The 17,290-nt window shown below is 61.6% G+C and overlaps 1 protein-coding gene across 1 annotated transcript; it reads right to left on the bottom strand.

The window, feature by feature from the left end:
* Window positions 1–6,490: 6,490 nt before the first annotated feature.
* Window positions 6,491–16,952, bottom strand: NEU4 (neuraminidase 4). Its single transcript, XM_007469971.1, is given in 11 exon segments — window positions 6,491–6,861; window positions 6,864–7,280; window positions 7,283–7,417; window positions 8,364–8,433; window positions 8,663–8,868; window positions 10,102–10,372; window positions 11,885–12,042; window positions 12,646–12,746; window positions 16,384–16,448; window positions 16,643–16,757; window positions 16,894–16,952. Coding segments are annotated over 11 exon segments (1,968 nt in total).
* Between the last annotated feature and the right edge of the window lie 338 nt (window positions 16,953–17,290).

The following is a 17,290-nucleotide window of genomic DNA, read 5'->3' as shown; positions in this document are numbered from 1 at the left end:
GACCCCCCCCCATAGGAGTCCGAGGGCCCACAAGGCCTGTGGGATTGTGGCGGGGGGGGGCGGGTGGCGGGCGCTGTGGCCAAGGCCTCCTGGCAGCAGAGGGGCTCAGGTCTCAAAGCGAGCCCAGCCTTGGGAACAGGGAAGCGGGGCTACCGTGCGGCGCCTGGGCTCTCAGCCCTTCTGGGTTGGTGGTCTGATGTGGACGGATGCCCCTATGGTCTGAGTGAGGTTCTTGAGTGTTTGGAGACTTCAGAATGTGGGGACCCCCCTGAGAGTGACCAAGGCGGTGCGGGGAACCCTTCCCAGGGGTCCTGTACCTTGACCCGGTCGGGCTGCCCCATCCGCTGGGGGGTGGCCTGTGTTCCTGGCTCCCAAGCCCACGACTTGGGTGGGCAGGGGTGGGGGAGGCTCCCCACAGCCCTTGCCTCCCGCGGTTTGGGGTGCCCTGGGCTTGCCACAGGTCAGGGCCGCCTCTGAGAGCCACTTTAGGGGAAAGATGTGTCACCTCCCCATAACCCTGCTTCTCGGCCCCGTTATCTGAGCATCACAAGGCGCTCGGCTGCTGGGCCTTCGGGCAGGAAGAGGCTCTGGGCCAAGGCACCCACACGTCCAGGCAGATGGCGCCCGGCCTCACATCCGTCCCGAGGGGCGCCGGCCCCCGGTGGCCTGCCCAGTGGGCACAGAGCCACACCTAAGAGCCCCCCAGCCGCTTTGACTTCTCCTAGCCAGGGGTCCCAGTGGGGGTCGTAGCGCCTCTAGATTCAGCTCCTGTTGGTCCTTTGGGCAAAATGGGGCTGGCCCAAGGGCATGGCGTGAGGGCGTGGCATGAGGGCGGGGCCTGGGCCGGGGCGGGGCCTCAGGCGCGCGCGTACCAGCGTCCAACCGACCCACGGCGGCAAAATCCATGATCGTTTTTTGTTTTTATCTCAGTCTGAATTCCGAAAATATACTATCAAATGTTATTATTCAGCCATTTAAAACATTAATTAATTTTAAAAATTCTGTCCATACACATTCATAGCAGCATTATTCACAGTAGCCACGAGACGGACGCAAGCCGCGTCCATCAGCTGATGAAGGGTAAGAAGAATGTGGTCTGTGTCCATATGACAGAAAATTGCTCAGCCTCAAACAGGAAGGAAATTCTGAGTCATGCTACAGTGCGAATGAACATTAAGGACATGATGCTCAGGGAAATAAGCCAGACACAAGGGGAGGGACACCTATGATTCCCTTGTATGAGGTACTTAGGTAGTCAAATCATAAAGACAGAAAGTAGAATGGAGGGTGCCAACAGCTGGGGACGAGGGGTTGGGGAGTTAGTGTTCAGTGGGGACAGTGTCAGTTTAGGAAGATGAAAATGGGGCTGGGGTAGAGAATGGTCATTGCCACAGCTGTGTCAAGTCAGAGGCTGGAGAGCCAGGCGAGCTGATGCTGCAGCTGGAATCTGAGCTGTCAAGGGCAGAATCCCCTCTTCCTCAGGGAAGCTCAGCCTTTTCTCATAAGGCATTCAACTGGTTGGGGGAGGCCCCCACGTTATAAAGGATAACGTGCTTTACTCAAAGTCTGCGGATTTAAATGTTAATCTCATCTAAAAATAGCTCTGTGGGCAGCCTCCTCCTTCCCACCCTCCAAACACTCTTGAGAGACGGCACATGGCCCCACCCCACCCGACGTTCATCACGGTTTTATTCTCGGTGCCGCTCTGAGCGCACAGAACCTCTCCCTTCTTCCCTGTTACAGACACTGCCCGGGAAGGACCCCGGCCACCACCACCCCACGCCCCTCCCCTGTGGGTCCACACCAGGACAGGTGCAAGCACAAGCTCACGGTCACCTGGGGAGGGCAGGACGGGCCGCCGTGCACCCATCAAACTGGAAAAAGGAAAAAGGCAAACAGCGTGCAAGAAAACAGCCTTCTCACTTGTATAGATAGCTTGTGAATTACTACTCCTTTTAAGAAAATAGTCTGCTGTTATCTATGAGAATAAAAAACTGCAGAGATTTTTGCTCAATCACCCCACAGTTGAGAATCCATCCTGCAGAAATCAGTCTTGGTTTGTAAAGACAGGTGTTAAAAGATGTACACTGCAGCTTTGTTTGCAGTGCAATAATAATAATAATAATAATAATAGAAGCCATCTGAATGTCCCCAGCAAGGAAATGTTGGCTGGCCCACGTACATCAATGCTCTAGAACACATCGTGCAGTTACTAAGAAAGCATGAGCTAGGATGTGAGTCTTGAAAGGCATCTGTGTTGTTGTCTGGACTCTGCAGGAAATGGACCCCAGGATGGAGGTTTGCAGCTGGGGGCATTGGGGTGAGGGAAGTGGCCGTGAGCCACACCAGACCACAGCGACAAGCCTCGTCCGCAGGGCACGCGGCCCGGCCAAGCACTGCTGCACTCGGGCGGTCAGCTGCAGGACCACAGTGCGGAGGAGGGAGGGAGGGAGACCCAGAGAGACAGAGACAGAGACAGATGGGGGAGGGAGGGAGGAAAAGCCAGATAGACAGAAAAACAGAGACAGAGACAGAGAGACATGGGGGGAGGGAGGGAGGGAAAGCTAGACAGAGAGAGACAGACAGAGAGACGGAAAGCTAGACAGAGAGAGACAGACAGAGAGACATAAAGACAGAGACAGACAGAGAGACAGAGACAGAGTAGGGAGGCGATGACTGCAGCCAATCTGTCACAGCAAAGACAGAATTAGTGAGTTGGAAGAAAAGTCTGAGTGAAGCACACAGACAGAAAATGATGGAAAACACACAGAAGAGAGCAAGAAGCACCCAGTGAGAAGGGCAGCGTTCAGGAACTCGGGCCCCAGAAACTCTGGAATGGGATTAGGCAGCCAGTGTCGCCTGTTGGCGTCTCCGGCGGCCACTGGAACTAACTTGCTTACAGCAGCACAAACTCATCCCCCTTCAGCTCTGAAATGGGTCTCACTGGGCTAAAGTCACGGTGTCCACAGGGCCGGTTCCTTTTGGAGGCCCCGGGGGAGAATCCGCTCGCTGCCTTTTCCAGATTCCAGGGGTCACTGCATCCCTTGGTTCCAGGCCCCTCGCCCATCCTCAAGCCCAGCATCGTAACAACGGCTCTCCCCTCTGACCCTCTGTCCCCCTTCTAAGTGCCAGCCCACCCAGATAACCCAGGACAATCCCCCATCACAAGACCCTTAACTTAATCACGGCTGCAGGGTCCCTTTCTCACAAAGATCACACACTCACAGGTTCCGGGGGTTAGGACGCTGACACCTTCGGGAGCCTGTATTCTGTCTACCAGACATCACATCTGTTTCACATTTCCTTGGAGGTCCTGCCAGTCCAGTAAAACAAGGAAAGGAAACAAAAGGAACAGCATTGGAGAGGATACAACGCAACGGGCAGTCTGCACTAGACTGTTTGCAGTGCAATAATAATTATTATTATTATTATTAGAACCCCCAGCTAGGCCCGACCCGGCCTGGGGAAAGCACCACAGGCGCACGACAGAGCCTGGGGAAATGCCCAGGGGCTGGTCCATCAAGTTGGAACCGAGGAAGGAAGGAAGAGGCTGGCAGAGCCCAGGGCCATCCCAGAGGGCCTGGGGGGTCAGATCAGCCTGTGGGGCAGTGGGAGGAGGGGGCAGAGGAGCGGCTCCTGTGGGGTCAGGCTGGGCCGCACCTGAGGACCAGTGGCCCCGGAGGCTGGACAGTGGTGCACTGCTCGAGGTACAGTCACCCAGGACCAGGGAAGCCAGGGCCACAGGCCCCAGCAAGGTTGAACACTGCAGGCCAGCAGCTGGATCCAGGCCCGGAGAGCGGGGAGGGCCTTCCCTAGCTCAGCTGCCCCCTACAGCAGCAAGCACCAGGTGCCCTGAGCCCTCGGGGACCAGCCAGAGCAGGTGCAGGTGGCGACAGGCCTCGGGGGTGGGTGAGGACGGTTTTAGGAGGGGGCCTAAGCTGCCCTGAGCCCAGGGACTCTCCCCACAGCCTCCCTCCCTGCCTGGGGGTGGGTCACACCTGGGGAAGCCCTAACCCAGAGCCCTCAGCCGCGGCCTAGACCATGAGGAACCAGGATGGGGCCAGTGAGGAAGCCACAGCTCTGGGATGGACCCAGTCACCGAAGGCCGGCTCTGCTCGCTTGGGAGACCTCACTTCACGGCTGGCCTGCATGGGGTGCTCAATGGAGGGGACTCACCCCGGCCCGCTGGGAGCCCCATAGCGGGAGGAGCCTGCCCAGGATGTAGGTGCAGGAGTGAGAGGCTGGCACCTGCCTGCCGTGCCCGCTAGGACTCCAGCCAGTGTCACAGTCCCCAGACAGGGACAGCCGGGACCTGCCCTGGCTGGCGCTGGCCCTCCCCCAGGTGGGCCAGCAGTGCTTTCCCGAAGTTCCACAAACAGGGCAGCCTGAGTAACAGGTGTCTGTCCCCTCCCAGTTCTGGAGCCAGAAGCCCCACATCAAGGAGTCCCAGGGCCACGCTTCCTCCCCTGGATCCAGGGAGGGTCCTCCTGCCTCTTCCTTTCTGGGGGCTCCAGGTGTCCGTGGCCTGTGGCACGTCCCTCCAGTCCCGGGCTCCAGCTTCACGTGACTTCTCCCTGACGGCCCTTTTCTCTTATAAGGACACTCACTCCTGCCTGCCTTAGAACCCAGCCTAACCCAGGACGGTCTCCTCTCAATCCTAACCTTAATTACACCTGCAAAGTCCCTACTTCCAAACAGGTCACAATCCGAGGTTCCAGGTGGAATTTAGGGCACACTAATCACCCGGTCTGGAAGTCAGTACAGGACACTGCCGTACACACCTGTGACCTCTGGGCCTCTGGAAAACCCCACCTGCCCGTCTTTGCTGGTTTTTGTGGCTTAAACCTAAAAACAGAAGAGCGGACTCAAGTCACTGCCCAAAAGCCCCAGGTAGAAGGGCTGTCCTTACGGGGGGCTGAGGCGGCCTGGAGGTGGAGGGGGTGCCTGGAGCCCAGTGATGACCCCTGAAAGGTGGCCACCCCTGCAGGGGCGGCTGACAGTGAAGGAGAGCAATAAGGGGGGGGGGGGTCTCCCGGCTCCCAGGGGACTGGCTGTTCTGAGTTCCCTGGGGACCCTTGGGCCTCCACTGCTCAGAGCCTTCCTGGACCTCCCCACCCTTGGGGAAGACCATGTAAGATGTCATGCTGTCCCGGAATCCAGGCTAAGGAGGTGACAGAAACTGGGGCCAGCCAGGGACACCCCAGAGATGCTCATCACCCATGGGGAAACTGACCAGCCCCAGAAGGTTGCCCTGCAGGGTCCTCATCATGGAGCATCGGGGCCCATAAACAGAGCTGGTGGGGAGGGTGATAATGTGCTAAAATGAAGCCATAGTTCTTTTTTTTTTTTTTGAAACCTTTCTTTTTTTTTTTTTTTAACAACTTTATTGGAGTATAATTGCTTTAACAAGGGTGTGTTAGTTTCTGCTTTATAACAGAGTGAATCAGTTATACATATACATATGTTCCCATATCTCTTCCCTCTTTGTCTCCCTCCCTCCCAGCCATATTTCTTTTAAAAGAATTTCTTTAAGGAATCAGAAAGAAATGCCAAAAAGATAATCATAGTTGTGGTGGACAGAAGGATACGTGTGGGTCACTTTTTTCTTTATAGTTTTATACATTTCCCAAATTTTCTACAATGAACACATTTTATTTTTATAACCAGAAAGAAGATGTTACAAAGAAGAGGAAATAAGAAGGTGCTTCCACGAGGGCACAGAGGGCAGGTCCTGGGAGGTGACCCATCCAGGGAGGGGCAGCCGCCGCGCTCCCCACCGGCCCCACCAGCCGGCAGTGCAGACCAGGCACGTCTGGGGCTGCCGCGCAGAGACGGCTTTGCCTGTCCCCCTGCCCCACGGCTGGCAGCCTCCAGCACTGGAGAGTCTAGCTAAGGGGGGCAGACCCCCACGGTGACGTGGCTAGAGCACTGGGGACCCTCCCCAGGCTTCGACGTGGAAAGAACTGAGGAGAGACAGCCCTGGACAGACACGCAGGATCCCTTTATTTCTTGTTCATAAGCCAGAAAAAAGCCAGCAGAGCAAGAGGAAAGAGGAAAATGGTACAGGCGACCAAGCACCGCGGGCTAGGCGAAGGATCCCGGCGCCACGCTCCCACCGCCACACCCCCCAGCCCCTGCTGTCGGCCTTGGGAGGGGGCGGGCTGGGCCATGCAGGGCTAGCCACCCGTCCACCCTGGGCCATCCAGGCCACCCTCCCTTCCGGCTGCACACCTCCTTCCTGAAGACCAGCCCTGCTTGGAGACTGTTAACAACTGAGCTTCTGTGAAATTCAGCGAGGTCCCACACAAACACTCACCCTCACGAACCTCCATGGAGAAGCCAAGGAGCAAAGGCGCCTCTCCAGGCTGGAGCCCCGTCCAGGCCTGGGGTCACGCCGACACCCCCACCCCGCCACCTCCCAGCATCCTCCGCCCCTGCTCCCCTCCCCGCTCCTCCTGGGCACCAGGGGCCAGGCCTGGCCAGAGGCCCATCAGGAAGGCCGGCAGCGCCCCAGAGGCTCGTCCCCAAGGCTGGGATGCCCGGTGCCCGCCCCAACGTTCCCCAGGACTTCCTGCAGGGAGAACATGCAGAAAGAGATCTCCTTGTAGGAGACCCCAGTCCCACTCTCATACAGACAGGCGAAGGTCAGGGCTCTCTCGGGGGTGGGCCTGATGGACGCCAGGTCAGAGTAGCCACTGGGGCCCTTGTGGATCACCCAGGGCTCCGGGCAGCTGTGGGGGTCCAGGGGCAACCGGCTCAGGATGATGCCCATGTGCAGCTGTGCCCTTCGCCCCACCAGGTGGGAATACAGCAGTCACGTGGGGCTCTGAGACAAGGCCGAGGTGCGACCAGGAGCTCGGGGGTCCGGGCCCCCCTGTTCCCCCCAAGCCCAGGCCCTGGGCCAGGCTCACCAGAGCCATCCCCACATCCCTCGGTCCCACCCAGCCCCCCGCCCCCTCGGGTGTCTCCAGCGCCCTTCTTCCTCTGGGGGTTCCTGGGGCCCATGGAGCACCCCTCATCCTCCGGCCTGCTGGAGGGCGGGGCCGGAAAGCCCACAATGCTGCCCTGGCAGCCCCCGGCGGCCCCGGCCAAGGCGAGTACCAGCTCTCCAGGCAGGAAGGAGGTGCCCTCGTCTACACTGAGCACCTGCACGTGGCTGCCCAGAGGGCTCCAGGCACTGCAGTAGAGGATGCCAGCGGCCTGACCCCTGTCCACCACCGCCAACTGGCCCTCGCCCGAGCGCAGGTTGGGCACGAGGCCCCCATGGTGCCAGGTGCGGTGAAGGAGTGCCGGCCGGTCCCGCAGATCTCACCGAAGCACTCTCGCCGGTCCACGCGGTACGTGTAGGCCGGCACCAGCAGGCGGCCTGAGCACAGCCGGACGCCATGGCTGGAGCTGACGGCAAACGTGGCCCAGTCTGCAGGGAGGAGGGGCTGCTGGTCCCCCCGGTCAAGCAGCACCACCACCCTGGGGGACGGGGAGGACGGGGGCCAGTACCCGGGTTAGGGGACAGCTCAGGGGGCAGCCATCGGCTCACTGTGCCCCCACCGTCCACTCCTTCCGGCCACCCCCAGGCTGTACAAGCCTCCTGGGTCATTAGCAGGAGCCACGAGCCCAGGCAGGCCGCTGGGCCAGGTTCTCAGCGGGTGAGCGGAAGGCCGGCTCCCAAGTGTGTGCGCTGCCCAGGCAGAGGGGCAGCTGAGGGCGGGAGGGTCTGGGCAGCCCCTCCTGGCAATGGGCTCGAGTCCCCTGGGGTAGGGTCCACACCAGCAGACAGCTCTTTAGATCCACTGTGTCCTATCTGGGTCTCAGAGCCTGCCCCACCCCTCTGTTTAGCTCCTACCTGCCAGGGCCTAGGTGACCCCTGGGTCAGCTTCCACATGCCAGGGTCGGAGTGGCCCCGAGGGCAGTGGGTGGTCAGGCCCTTGGGGAAGGGGCAGTGAGAGCAGAGGGAAAGCGCTGGTGTCAAGCCGACCTACCCGGCTGCCGCCCTGGGCTGGGCCCCGGGGGAGGGGTGAGAAGGAAGATAGAGGAAGGGGCAAAAGAGGGGACCTACCGGGGGTTTGGGGCCAGAAGGGACCTCAGCGCTCAGACAGAGACAGGCTCGGGAAGATGACAGAGCCTGCCGGGCGCGGGACTGAGGGCTTCCGGGGACAGGACCGGGGCGGCCCACCAAACGGCGACGGTGGCGCTTAGGCTGGGTGCGGGGTGAGGTGGGAGCTCCAGCCAGGCCCCCCTCCGCCGCCGGGGTGCAGACCCCCCCGCGGTGCAGAATCCCATTCCCCGCCCCGCGCGAACCCCTCCCTGCTCGGACCCCCCTTCCCCCTCCGCACCCGCGCCCTGCAGAGCGGCTGCCCACCTACCCTGCTCGGCGCCGCCCACCACTTCCGCCGTGAGGTCCCGTGCGCCACCCCCCCGCGCCCCGCGTCCCGGCTGGTTACGCCGCCGCGATCTGCGCGGCCTCGCGGGTGCGGCTCCGCACGGCAATGAAGAGTAAGACTGGCCGTGCGCGCGACGTGCCCTGGGCAGGGGCTCCTGGAGCGGTGCTCGTCCGGGACCGCCGTCCCCAGCACGCGCGCAGCCCGCACTGCGGGGAGGGTGCCGAGCCTCAGTCCCCAGTCCTTCCGCGCAGCGCGGCCCCCGCCGCCCACCCCGGGCTCACCCGCATGGAGCCCCCAGCCAGCGTGCCAGTCCTCTGCACCAGGCGGTGGGCGTGGGCGTCGTCGGGGCTCAGCCGCTGCTCCGCGAAGGCCAGCAGGGTGGGCCCGGGGGGCACGGGCAGCAGTGAGGGCACGCGGTACGTCAAGCCGGCCCTCTCGCCCTGGAAGAGCACGGTCCGTGCGGGGACACGCGGGGCCCCATGCTCTGCTGGCGCGGGCCCAGGACCCCAGCGTCAGCGGGGTCCCTCCGGATGGGCGAGGGTTTTCTGTGGGTGCAGGCACCCTGCCCCTGCCCTGGCCCAGCCCGCCTTCCTGTGCCCACCTGGAGACCGCCCTGTCCCAGGGCCCCTCACCCCCGTCCAGGGTGGTCCCTCCCCAACGGCTATTGCACCCCAAATGTCTGGAATCCGCGCCAGCATGGCCCACGGAGAGGGAACTGGTTGGTTGACAGGAGCGGTGTAGCCTGGCCAGAGCCCCTCGGCCCTGTGCACCCACGTGCTGGGGACTTGCGGTCTTCACAGAGCCTGCCTGGCAGGAGGCTGCCGGGGGACCCCAAGGCTCTGGACAAGGAGGGGTTCAGTGTCCCCAAGTAGGGGCCCCACAACCACAGGAGCCGTGCAAACAGACACGCAGAAAAGGACACAGAAAGACACGAAACACGGAAACATGGGAGACACAGAGGAAGACACGCTCACATGTGCTGCACGCAGATGCCAGGCTTCCGCTGCCATCACCCTCTCAGACCTGGGGTCCTGGGGGTAGCCAGGAGATATATAGAGGGTTGCCTGCTGACCCAAGGGGGGCCCAGCAGCTCTCCTGCAGATAAGGGTCCTGAACTCCAGGCCCCGGCGGGACATTTGCGAGGTAGGGGACCCGCCGCCCTGCCCCCCGGGCTCCTAAGCAAGGCTGGGGGACATGGGGAAGCCCAGCAGAGCCACCCTACCTACGGGGTACCCCAAATAGCTCACACGTGTACCCCAAGAGAGCTAGGGGTGGTACAAGCCAGCGGGGCAGCGAGAGGAGGCCAGAGAGGTCACCGCCCTGCCGTCCTGCCCCTGCCCCTTCCAGGCAGAAAGGAGCCAAGTGTGGGGCGGGGGGGGGTTTAGTCTGCAGTAGGGGTCAGGGGTTTGAACTTGAAAAGCAGCGGCTCCCACACAGTGATGGGAGGAAGATGAGCACCCTCCACGACGGAGCCCCCCAGAAGCGGGAGCACACACAGGAGAGAAGCCAGGCTGGGGACAGGGCGTGGAGGCTGGGTGCGCTTCTCAGAGCTGAGAGCCAAGAGGGGAGGGGCGGGGGGAGACCACAAGCCAGGCGCCAGGAGCGCCCCAGCAGGAGGGAGCGTCCCAGGGTTCAGCCACCGTGACGAAGGCCACAGCCCAGGCCTCACGAAGCCTGTGGCTCCCTAGACCTTGGCTGGCCACCCAGCCCCCTCGCCCACAGGCCCGGGGTTCCTGCAGGGGTGACAGGGCGTGGCCTGGGCGGCCTTTCTGGGGTGGGGTCACCTGAGGAGGCTCAAAGGGCGGGGCCTCAGGTGTGGGTGCATTGGGGGCACACACGGTCTGCAATCCGCTGACCCCCTGCTGGGGGTCCCGTTCTGATTCGCACAAAGGTGGGCTGGCCAAGCCCCCACCCAGTGATGGCAGTGAGTCTGCTCCCCGCAGCGCAGTGGGGTCCAGGGGCTGCGACAGGAACCGGAAGTGTCTGAGCAGCTGAGGGCCAGACGCAGCGGTAACCAGACAGGGTGCTGGGGGGAGTGGAGTCCCTGTACAGCGAGGCCGGCGCACATCCAAGGACACAGTCGGGATGGAGAGAGTGGGGTGACAGGAATGAATGCACACATACACCTCCATGCCTGAGGTCCCCAAAACAGACAGACACAGCCACCTCTGCCCAGGACCGCCTGCTCCTGGAAGGCTCCCTGGGGCAGTGCACTAGCCCCACCATGCTGCCCCCTGAGCCCAGCGGACCCCTGCTCAACGCCAGGCCCGCCCACCCCACCATGCCTCTGGGACCTCTGAGAGCAGCTTCCCGTGTCCTGGAAGCCCTGGGCCCCCACCCCTACTCTGCATCCAAAGGGCAGTTGTGCCCAAGCAGGAAGCAGGTGCAGGTGCTCCATGTCCCTCCAGAGGCTGGATGGACACAAACGGGACATTCTTTGCATTTGGCTTTGCTCTGCAGGGCCCAGGACCGCCAGCAGCTGGTGCCAGCAGAGGAAGGGGGCTCAGGTCCAGCCCCCACTGTGGGACCGGGCAGCAGGGATGCAGGCCCCAGCAGCTAGCTGGGCTGTCTGCTCACTGCGCAGAGTGGGACGGGCTGCCGGGTACTAAGAGCACCTGCGCCCGGGGCCGGGCCCTGGGTTTCTGCAGAGCCCCAGAGCCTTGCGGGGGGGCGCTCAATCTAAGAGGGAGAGCAGGCCTCCCAGGCTGCTGTCCCTGCCCAGCTGGGCCAGTGCAGCAGGTTCCAGGGCTTTGGCTCGACCAGGATGGCCGTAACCCAGCGTTCAGGGAAGCCAGCACCCATGAGTCTCCATGCCCGTCTACCCTCCCCAGCGGGGCCCTCCCCAGGGGTGATGCAACACAGAAGGGGAACCGAGGCCGGGAGAGGAGATGGGACCTCCAAGACAGTCTGGTCCCCTGGTCCTGGACCCAGGCAAGTTACTGGGGGTCATTCTGCCCCAGCAGGGGCCTGCCCCGAACTCCTGCAGCCGGTCCTGTCTGGGTTCCGCCCTGGAGCACAAGTCAGCCCAGGTCACCTGCCCCACACCCTCTGGGCCAGCACGTTTGTCCCGTGGGCCTGCTGGCGCTGGGCACACTCAACCTGCAGGGCTATGAAACACATGCATACGAAGGGCACAGGCCCTTTGCACACAAGATGGGCAGACTTGGCTGTGTCACCTCAGGATGGGTCCCAGCCTAACCCGGGTGTCCTGTGCCCTCTCCAGGGCAAGGACTCATTTCAGACACTTCTGCCTGGTGAAGCGTCACCTATGGGCCCAAGTGCTCATGCTTGCTGGAGCGGGGCCCCGACACCCAGCCTACATCTACCCCATCCTCTAAATCTACCCCGAGGCCCTGCAGGAAGTCGTCCCATTGCGGGGGGCCCATGTGGCAACTCTGGCTGAGGGCCCTCGGTCATCCACAAGCCCATTGCCCTCAGGCCAAAGAGAGGCAGGTCCTGGCCCCCGAGGGCCGGAGATATAGGTGAGCAGGGAGGGGACTCACCGGGCCCCGCAGAGCTGGCTGCGGGGCAGCTGCAGGAGTGCTTGCCTCTCTGACCCACTCACAGGCAGAGACAAGGGCCCACTCTGTGGCCGGGAGCTGGGAGCTGGCCGTGCCCCAGGGCTGTGTCAGGATCCAGGACGGTCCCGCCAGCCATGCGACTGTGGTGCAGCACAGAGAGGGGTAGGGGGTGAAGAAAGGCAGCCAGGAGGGGGCAGTGTCCAGACAGGGCCACACAGGGCTCCTCTCTGCTGGTCAACTGGCTCCACCCTGGGCCCTCACCCTCCAACAAGGCTGTGCTGGGGGCGGGCTGCCACCAGGGGCCACAGCTGACCCCCGAGGGGAACACGGGCGTCAGCTGCCCCCAGAGATGCCTCCCACCACGACTTGGGTGCCTGCCTGCCGTTCCCTCGGCCCCCAAGATGCCAGCCCCTTTGGCCCTCATGGGCCCCACATCCTACCCCTGTGTCTGGGCCACCATCTCCTCCCCATGCCGGGGCCACACACCAGAGCCGGGCACCGGCAGGGCAAGGCGGGGCGGGGCGGCGGTGGCACCATGGCACCCACCCTACGGAGGTGGCCCAGATGTGGCACACATCACCTCTGCCCCCTCCAGGGGCCCCAGGATGTCGCCAGCCAGCAGCCCGTGCCCACATAAAAGTCCAGGGGTCTGCCGTGAACAGAAAGGCGAAGGCAGTGTGGAGGGACGGCTCACGCAGCCTCCCGCCTCTGGAGCCCCGTCCAAACCAGAAAGCAGGGCCTACCTTCCGCCCCGTCCCCCAAGTCCAGGCCAGGTGCTGCCTCACAGGCTGCCCGCTGAGCGCCCAGGCCCCGGAGAACTGGGGCCTCCAAGTCCCCGCAGCACCTGTTCGAAGCCCCCCAGGCAGAGCGGGGCTGCCTAACCAGGGCGCCCGGGGGCCACAGAAGGAGGTGGCCCGGCACACACACGCCTTGTTCCCTCTCTCAGGAGTTTTCACGTTTTAGTCAGATGCCAGCTTTTTTAAACCCAGAGACTTCACATAAAAACCTGTATTTCCAGCTTCTCTTGAAAAATCAGACGGTCTGTCTCCCCGGCTTCCCCCACTCCCATGGGCACCGCTGGCTGGGACACGCACACCCCATCCCAGTCAGCCGCAGCCCTGCTCACCAACCCTGACCCCAGCATCACAAGGCCTGGAGATGCCCCTCCAGAGAGGAGATTCACAGACTCTGCGCTCCCAGCTTTATTGGTCGTGCAGGACTTCGCGTTTTAAACAACTGAGTTTGTCTTGGATGGCCACCCAGATTGTTTCTGAAGTTCTCTGTTACAAACCATGTACACTTTACGTTGTGATAAATACCCTCAATTTTCCCTCCAAAAAGACAGTGCCAGTTTACATTCCTGCCAACCTCAAAGGCAAGAGTAACCGCCGTTGAATTTCTATGGTAATTTCGTGTCCTTGGTTACTGTGCCACTGAGCACAGGCCCATGTCCACGGTCCCAGCACTGTTGGCAGCGGTGACGGCCTGACACCCACTCCCTTGAGACAGCCTGCTCTCTGTATTAAGCAGCAGCAGTGCTTTCTGCTTATCCTGGACTCACTCGCTTGCCCCCGTCAGCTGAGTTGGGGGTCTTGTTTGCTTTGGGGGTTAGCAGAGCTGCCTGATGCTCAGGGCAGGGAGTTGCTTTGAGTCTTTGTTTAAATCGGGGTCATTTTGCCCATTCTTTGCTTGGCTCTAGGTTCTCATCTATGGCCCTTACTCTTCTTCCCAGACTCCTATCAGGTTGGCTCAGCCTGGATCTGATTCCCGTCTCCACTCTCCCTTGGAATTTCCTTTTTTGCATTTTCCTCTGGGTGGAGGATGGAGGAGCTTCCGGAGTTTCTTCTGGCGGACCCTGGCTCTCTGCAGTGTCCATCTATCTTTCACGGCCTCTATTCCATTTTTTCAGAAGTCATTTTTTCTGTTTCCAAATATTCTCTTTTATTCTCAAGTATGCCGCAATATGTCCTCTAATCTTACTGAAAATTCATTCTTCTTAAAGTCCCTCCATTAGGGGCTTCGGCGGCGCAGTGGTTAAGAATCCGCTTGCCAATGTAGGGGACACGGGTCCGAGTCCTGGTCCGGGAAGATCCCACGTGCCCACATGCCGCGGAGCAGCTAAGCCCGTGCGCCACAGCTACATCACGCCGTGGCCAGTCACCTCCACCTCTCCGTGGGGTCAGCCCCCAGTCTTCCTCTGAGCTGGCAGGGCGGAGACTCTGCTCCCCTGCAGGCCTGGCAGGGCTGCCCACCCCCAGCCACATCCCATCCCTGGGGCTGAGGGGTGGGTGGCCTCCTTGCTCCCCCCGGCTCCCCGACAGCCTGCTTGCAGCCCTGCCTGGGGCTTTCCTCCCACCCCCGGGGCCCCTCCAGCTGCTCTCCGCGACCTCCGCTCTGAGTGGTCCTCTTACTTAACCTCTTCTCACACTGCAGCAGCTTAGAGGTTTTAAGGTGAAAATCAGAAGCTTTTTCTTTTTCTTTTTAATAAATTTATTTTATTTACTTATTTTTGGCTGTGTTGGGTCTTCATTGCTGCGCGTGGGCTTTCTCTAGTTGCGGCGAGCGGGGGCTGCTCTTCGTTGCAGTGCGCGGGCTTCTCAACGCGGTGGCTTCTTTTGTTGCGGAGCACAGGCTCTAGGCACGTGGGCTCAGTAGTTGTGGCACGTGGGCTTCAGTAGCTGTGGTGCACAGGCTTCAGGAGCTGTGGTGCATGGGCTCTAGAGTGCAGGCTCAGCAGTTGTGGCATGCGGGCTCTAGAGCGCAGGCTCAGCAGTTGTGGCCCACGGGCTTAGTTGCTCCACGGCACGTGGGATCTTCCGGGACCAGGGCTGGAACCCGTGTCCACGCACTAGCAGACGGGCTCCTAACCGCTGCGCCACCAGGGAAGCCCCCCAAGAAGCTTTTTCTAAGCCAAACACAACAGCACCCTCAGCCCCTCCCTCGCCACCCGCAGGCACATGTGGCGCCTGTCCTCGGGCAAGTGGCCGGTGAGGAGCCGCTTCGGGAGGTGGGAGGTCTCTCCCCACCCCCACCCCACCGCGGGGTCCACTCCTGGTCCGAAGGCGCCTGTTGTTGGTGCCTGGCTGGCTCCCTTGCTCTGCCTGTGACGTTTTGTGTGACCGCAGAGCCCGCAAGGCTCTGGATGGGTGAGCCTCCCCAGGCCCCAACTTGACACACGCTCCGGGTGTCCTGCCGTCTGCGCCTGAGGCCCTGGGGAGAGCACGTGTTCTCCGCAGGCACGGCCCACCTCCGGGCTCTGCACTGTGGTCCACATGGCCTGCGTCCCCGCAGGTTCTGAGAGTCGCCTGCTGGATGTGACGGGGTTTCCTCTGGTCTTCCTGCTGTTCCAGCGGGTTTTTCTGGACGTGTGAAAACCCAAGACCTCCTTGTCCTTGGGGAGCCCATGTTTTAGCATCACATAAGCGGGGTCCGGCTGGCAGGCCTCCTTCCCACATTCCCTCCGCAGGCCACGTTGTTTCACTGATTCCAGGACACCATCCACCAAGACGGCACAAAGACCAGAGGACAGGGGGCCTCAGAGGCAGAAGGGAACCGTTGCTGGTCAAGGGGGGGCAGAGAAAACGGCATATCCCACCCCAGCTGCTGTGGGTCCTGAAACAAGGCCCCTGGCCCGCGGCGCCGCACCCCAGGCAAAGCATCCCAAAAATATAGAAAATGACATCCCCTCCCTACCCAACCCGGCCTCCAGGCGCCCAAAGTGAGTCCCATCTGCGGTCTTGACACGCAGGAAGGTTCTGTTTGAACCGGCTTCCAAGAGTCGATGGCCTTTCTCAGAAGCAGGAGGTGAGCTGCCCCCTCCATCCCCTCCTCCGGCCGTCCCTCTGTCCAGGGGCCACAGAGGCACACCCCCGCCTCTTTCTCAACAGACACACGGCCAGCGACGTGGCCACTGACTGACACCACCTGCAGACGGTGCCCCGTGCATGGCCCGGGGACACGCCGGCATGTGCATGCATGCACGTGTGCCATTTGTGTGCAGGTGTGTGCACGCGTGTGTGCGTGCACAGGTGGGTCCTGAGGGGCGAGCCCCAGGAGTAAACTGCAGGGCCGGTGGATGCCACTTCACTTTTTGACATTTTGGGGGCCAGCTTATCCTTCAAGGACATGGAGGGGTTCCCCTGCCACTCGCCCCCTCCCACCCCCAGTCACTAGGCCACCTTCTCGAAGCCCCACCCTTACTCTAGCAGGAAATGCCTCAAAGTTTTAAGCCCGCTAATAAACCATGCATTATTTTAATTCTCCAAAATAAACTTGCTTAGTCCTAAAACTTTTTATAGGAGGTCTCTCTGCATCACAAAGCCCCTCACTGCACATTACCCACGTGAGACCATGCCTCAGGGGCCTGATGAGCGGGGCTCCAAGTCACAGTGGGGGACAGGGACGGGGGACATGGCATGGGGATGGGGGACGGGGACAGGGATGCCCTGTCCCCACACACAGACTGCCAGGCCCCGGGTCACTGACGCTCGGGTGCTTGGGGAGCAGGGTACACGGGCACTTCACGGGCTTTTTTGAGGTTATTTTTCTAGGAACAGAAGGAAGGAGAGTATCGTGATTTAGTCCCACTTTTCCTGGAAGTTCACGGCAGCCAGAACCAGAAAACGTGCCCAGCCTCCCAGACTGTCTCCACAGCCCGAGCAGCTGCCCCAGGGACCAAGGTCAATGGGGAGCACCTGGTCGGGGTGACTGAAGATGCTTGTGCCGGGCGGGGCTTCTCACCCGGCACTCCTGACATTCGTGGTCAAAGAACCAGAAGGACACATCACAGCAAACCACCAAGTGCGAGAAACCAATGCCTGTCTTCCGACAGCGGTCTTGCCAACTCACGGGCCTTCTGGAAAACGGGGCAAATGACACCTTCCACGGTGGGGGGCATTCCTGTCACTGGCTCAAATGTGACTAAAAGTCACCTGTAAAGCACCCGACAGCCTGGGCTCTGTTGGTCAGAGCTCCGCGTGGACCCACCTCACGGTGCTCTACTGCCCACATGGAGTTCACCACCTCTGCCCAGGGCACCTCGGAGGCTCATGCTGTGCGGGGACCAGCGGAAGGACCACCCGTGCCCCCTCCCAGAGCTGCAACCCACAAGGTGGAATCCCAGGGGCCATAGGCAAAGCAGGGGCGACCTGGTCTATTCTGATTGGGCAGAACGGCTCACCCACCTGGCCTGTCCAGGACCTGCAAAGGGACGGAGTGCCCACCACGAGGATGGAGTGAGGACGGGGCAGCCCTCTCCATTCGGCCCACCCAACAGAACCGGCAGAGCACCCAGAGGAATCCTGCCGAGAGCCACATGTCCCAGGCTCCACAGGGCCGGCTCCCCACCGCCAACCAGGGAGCCGGGCACCCTGCCTGCCGCTGGCTCCG

Source organism: Lipotes vexillifer, unplaced genomic scaffold (genome assembly GCF_000442215.2).
Source record: "Lipotes vexillifer unplaced genomic scaffold, Lipotes_vexillifer_v1.1 scaffold988, whole genome shotgun sequence".
NCBI lineage: Eukaryota > Metazoa > Chordata > Mammalia > Artiodactyla > Lipotidae > Lipotes > Lipotes vexillifer.
Note: the sequence above shows the minus strand (reverse complement) of the source record. Positions and strands in the feature narration are given on the sequence as shown.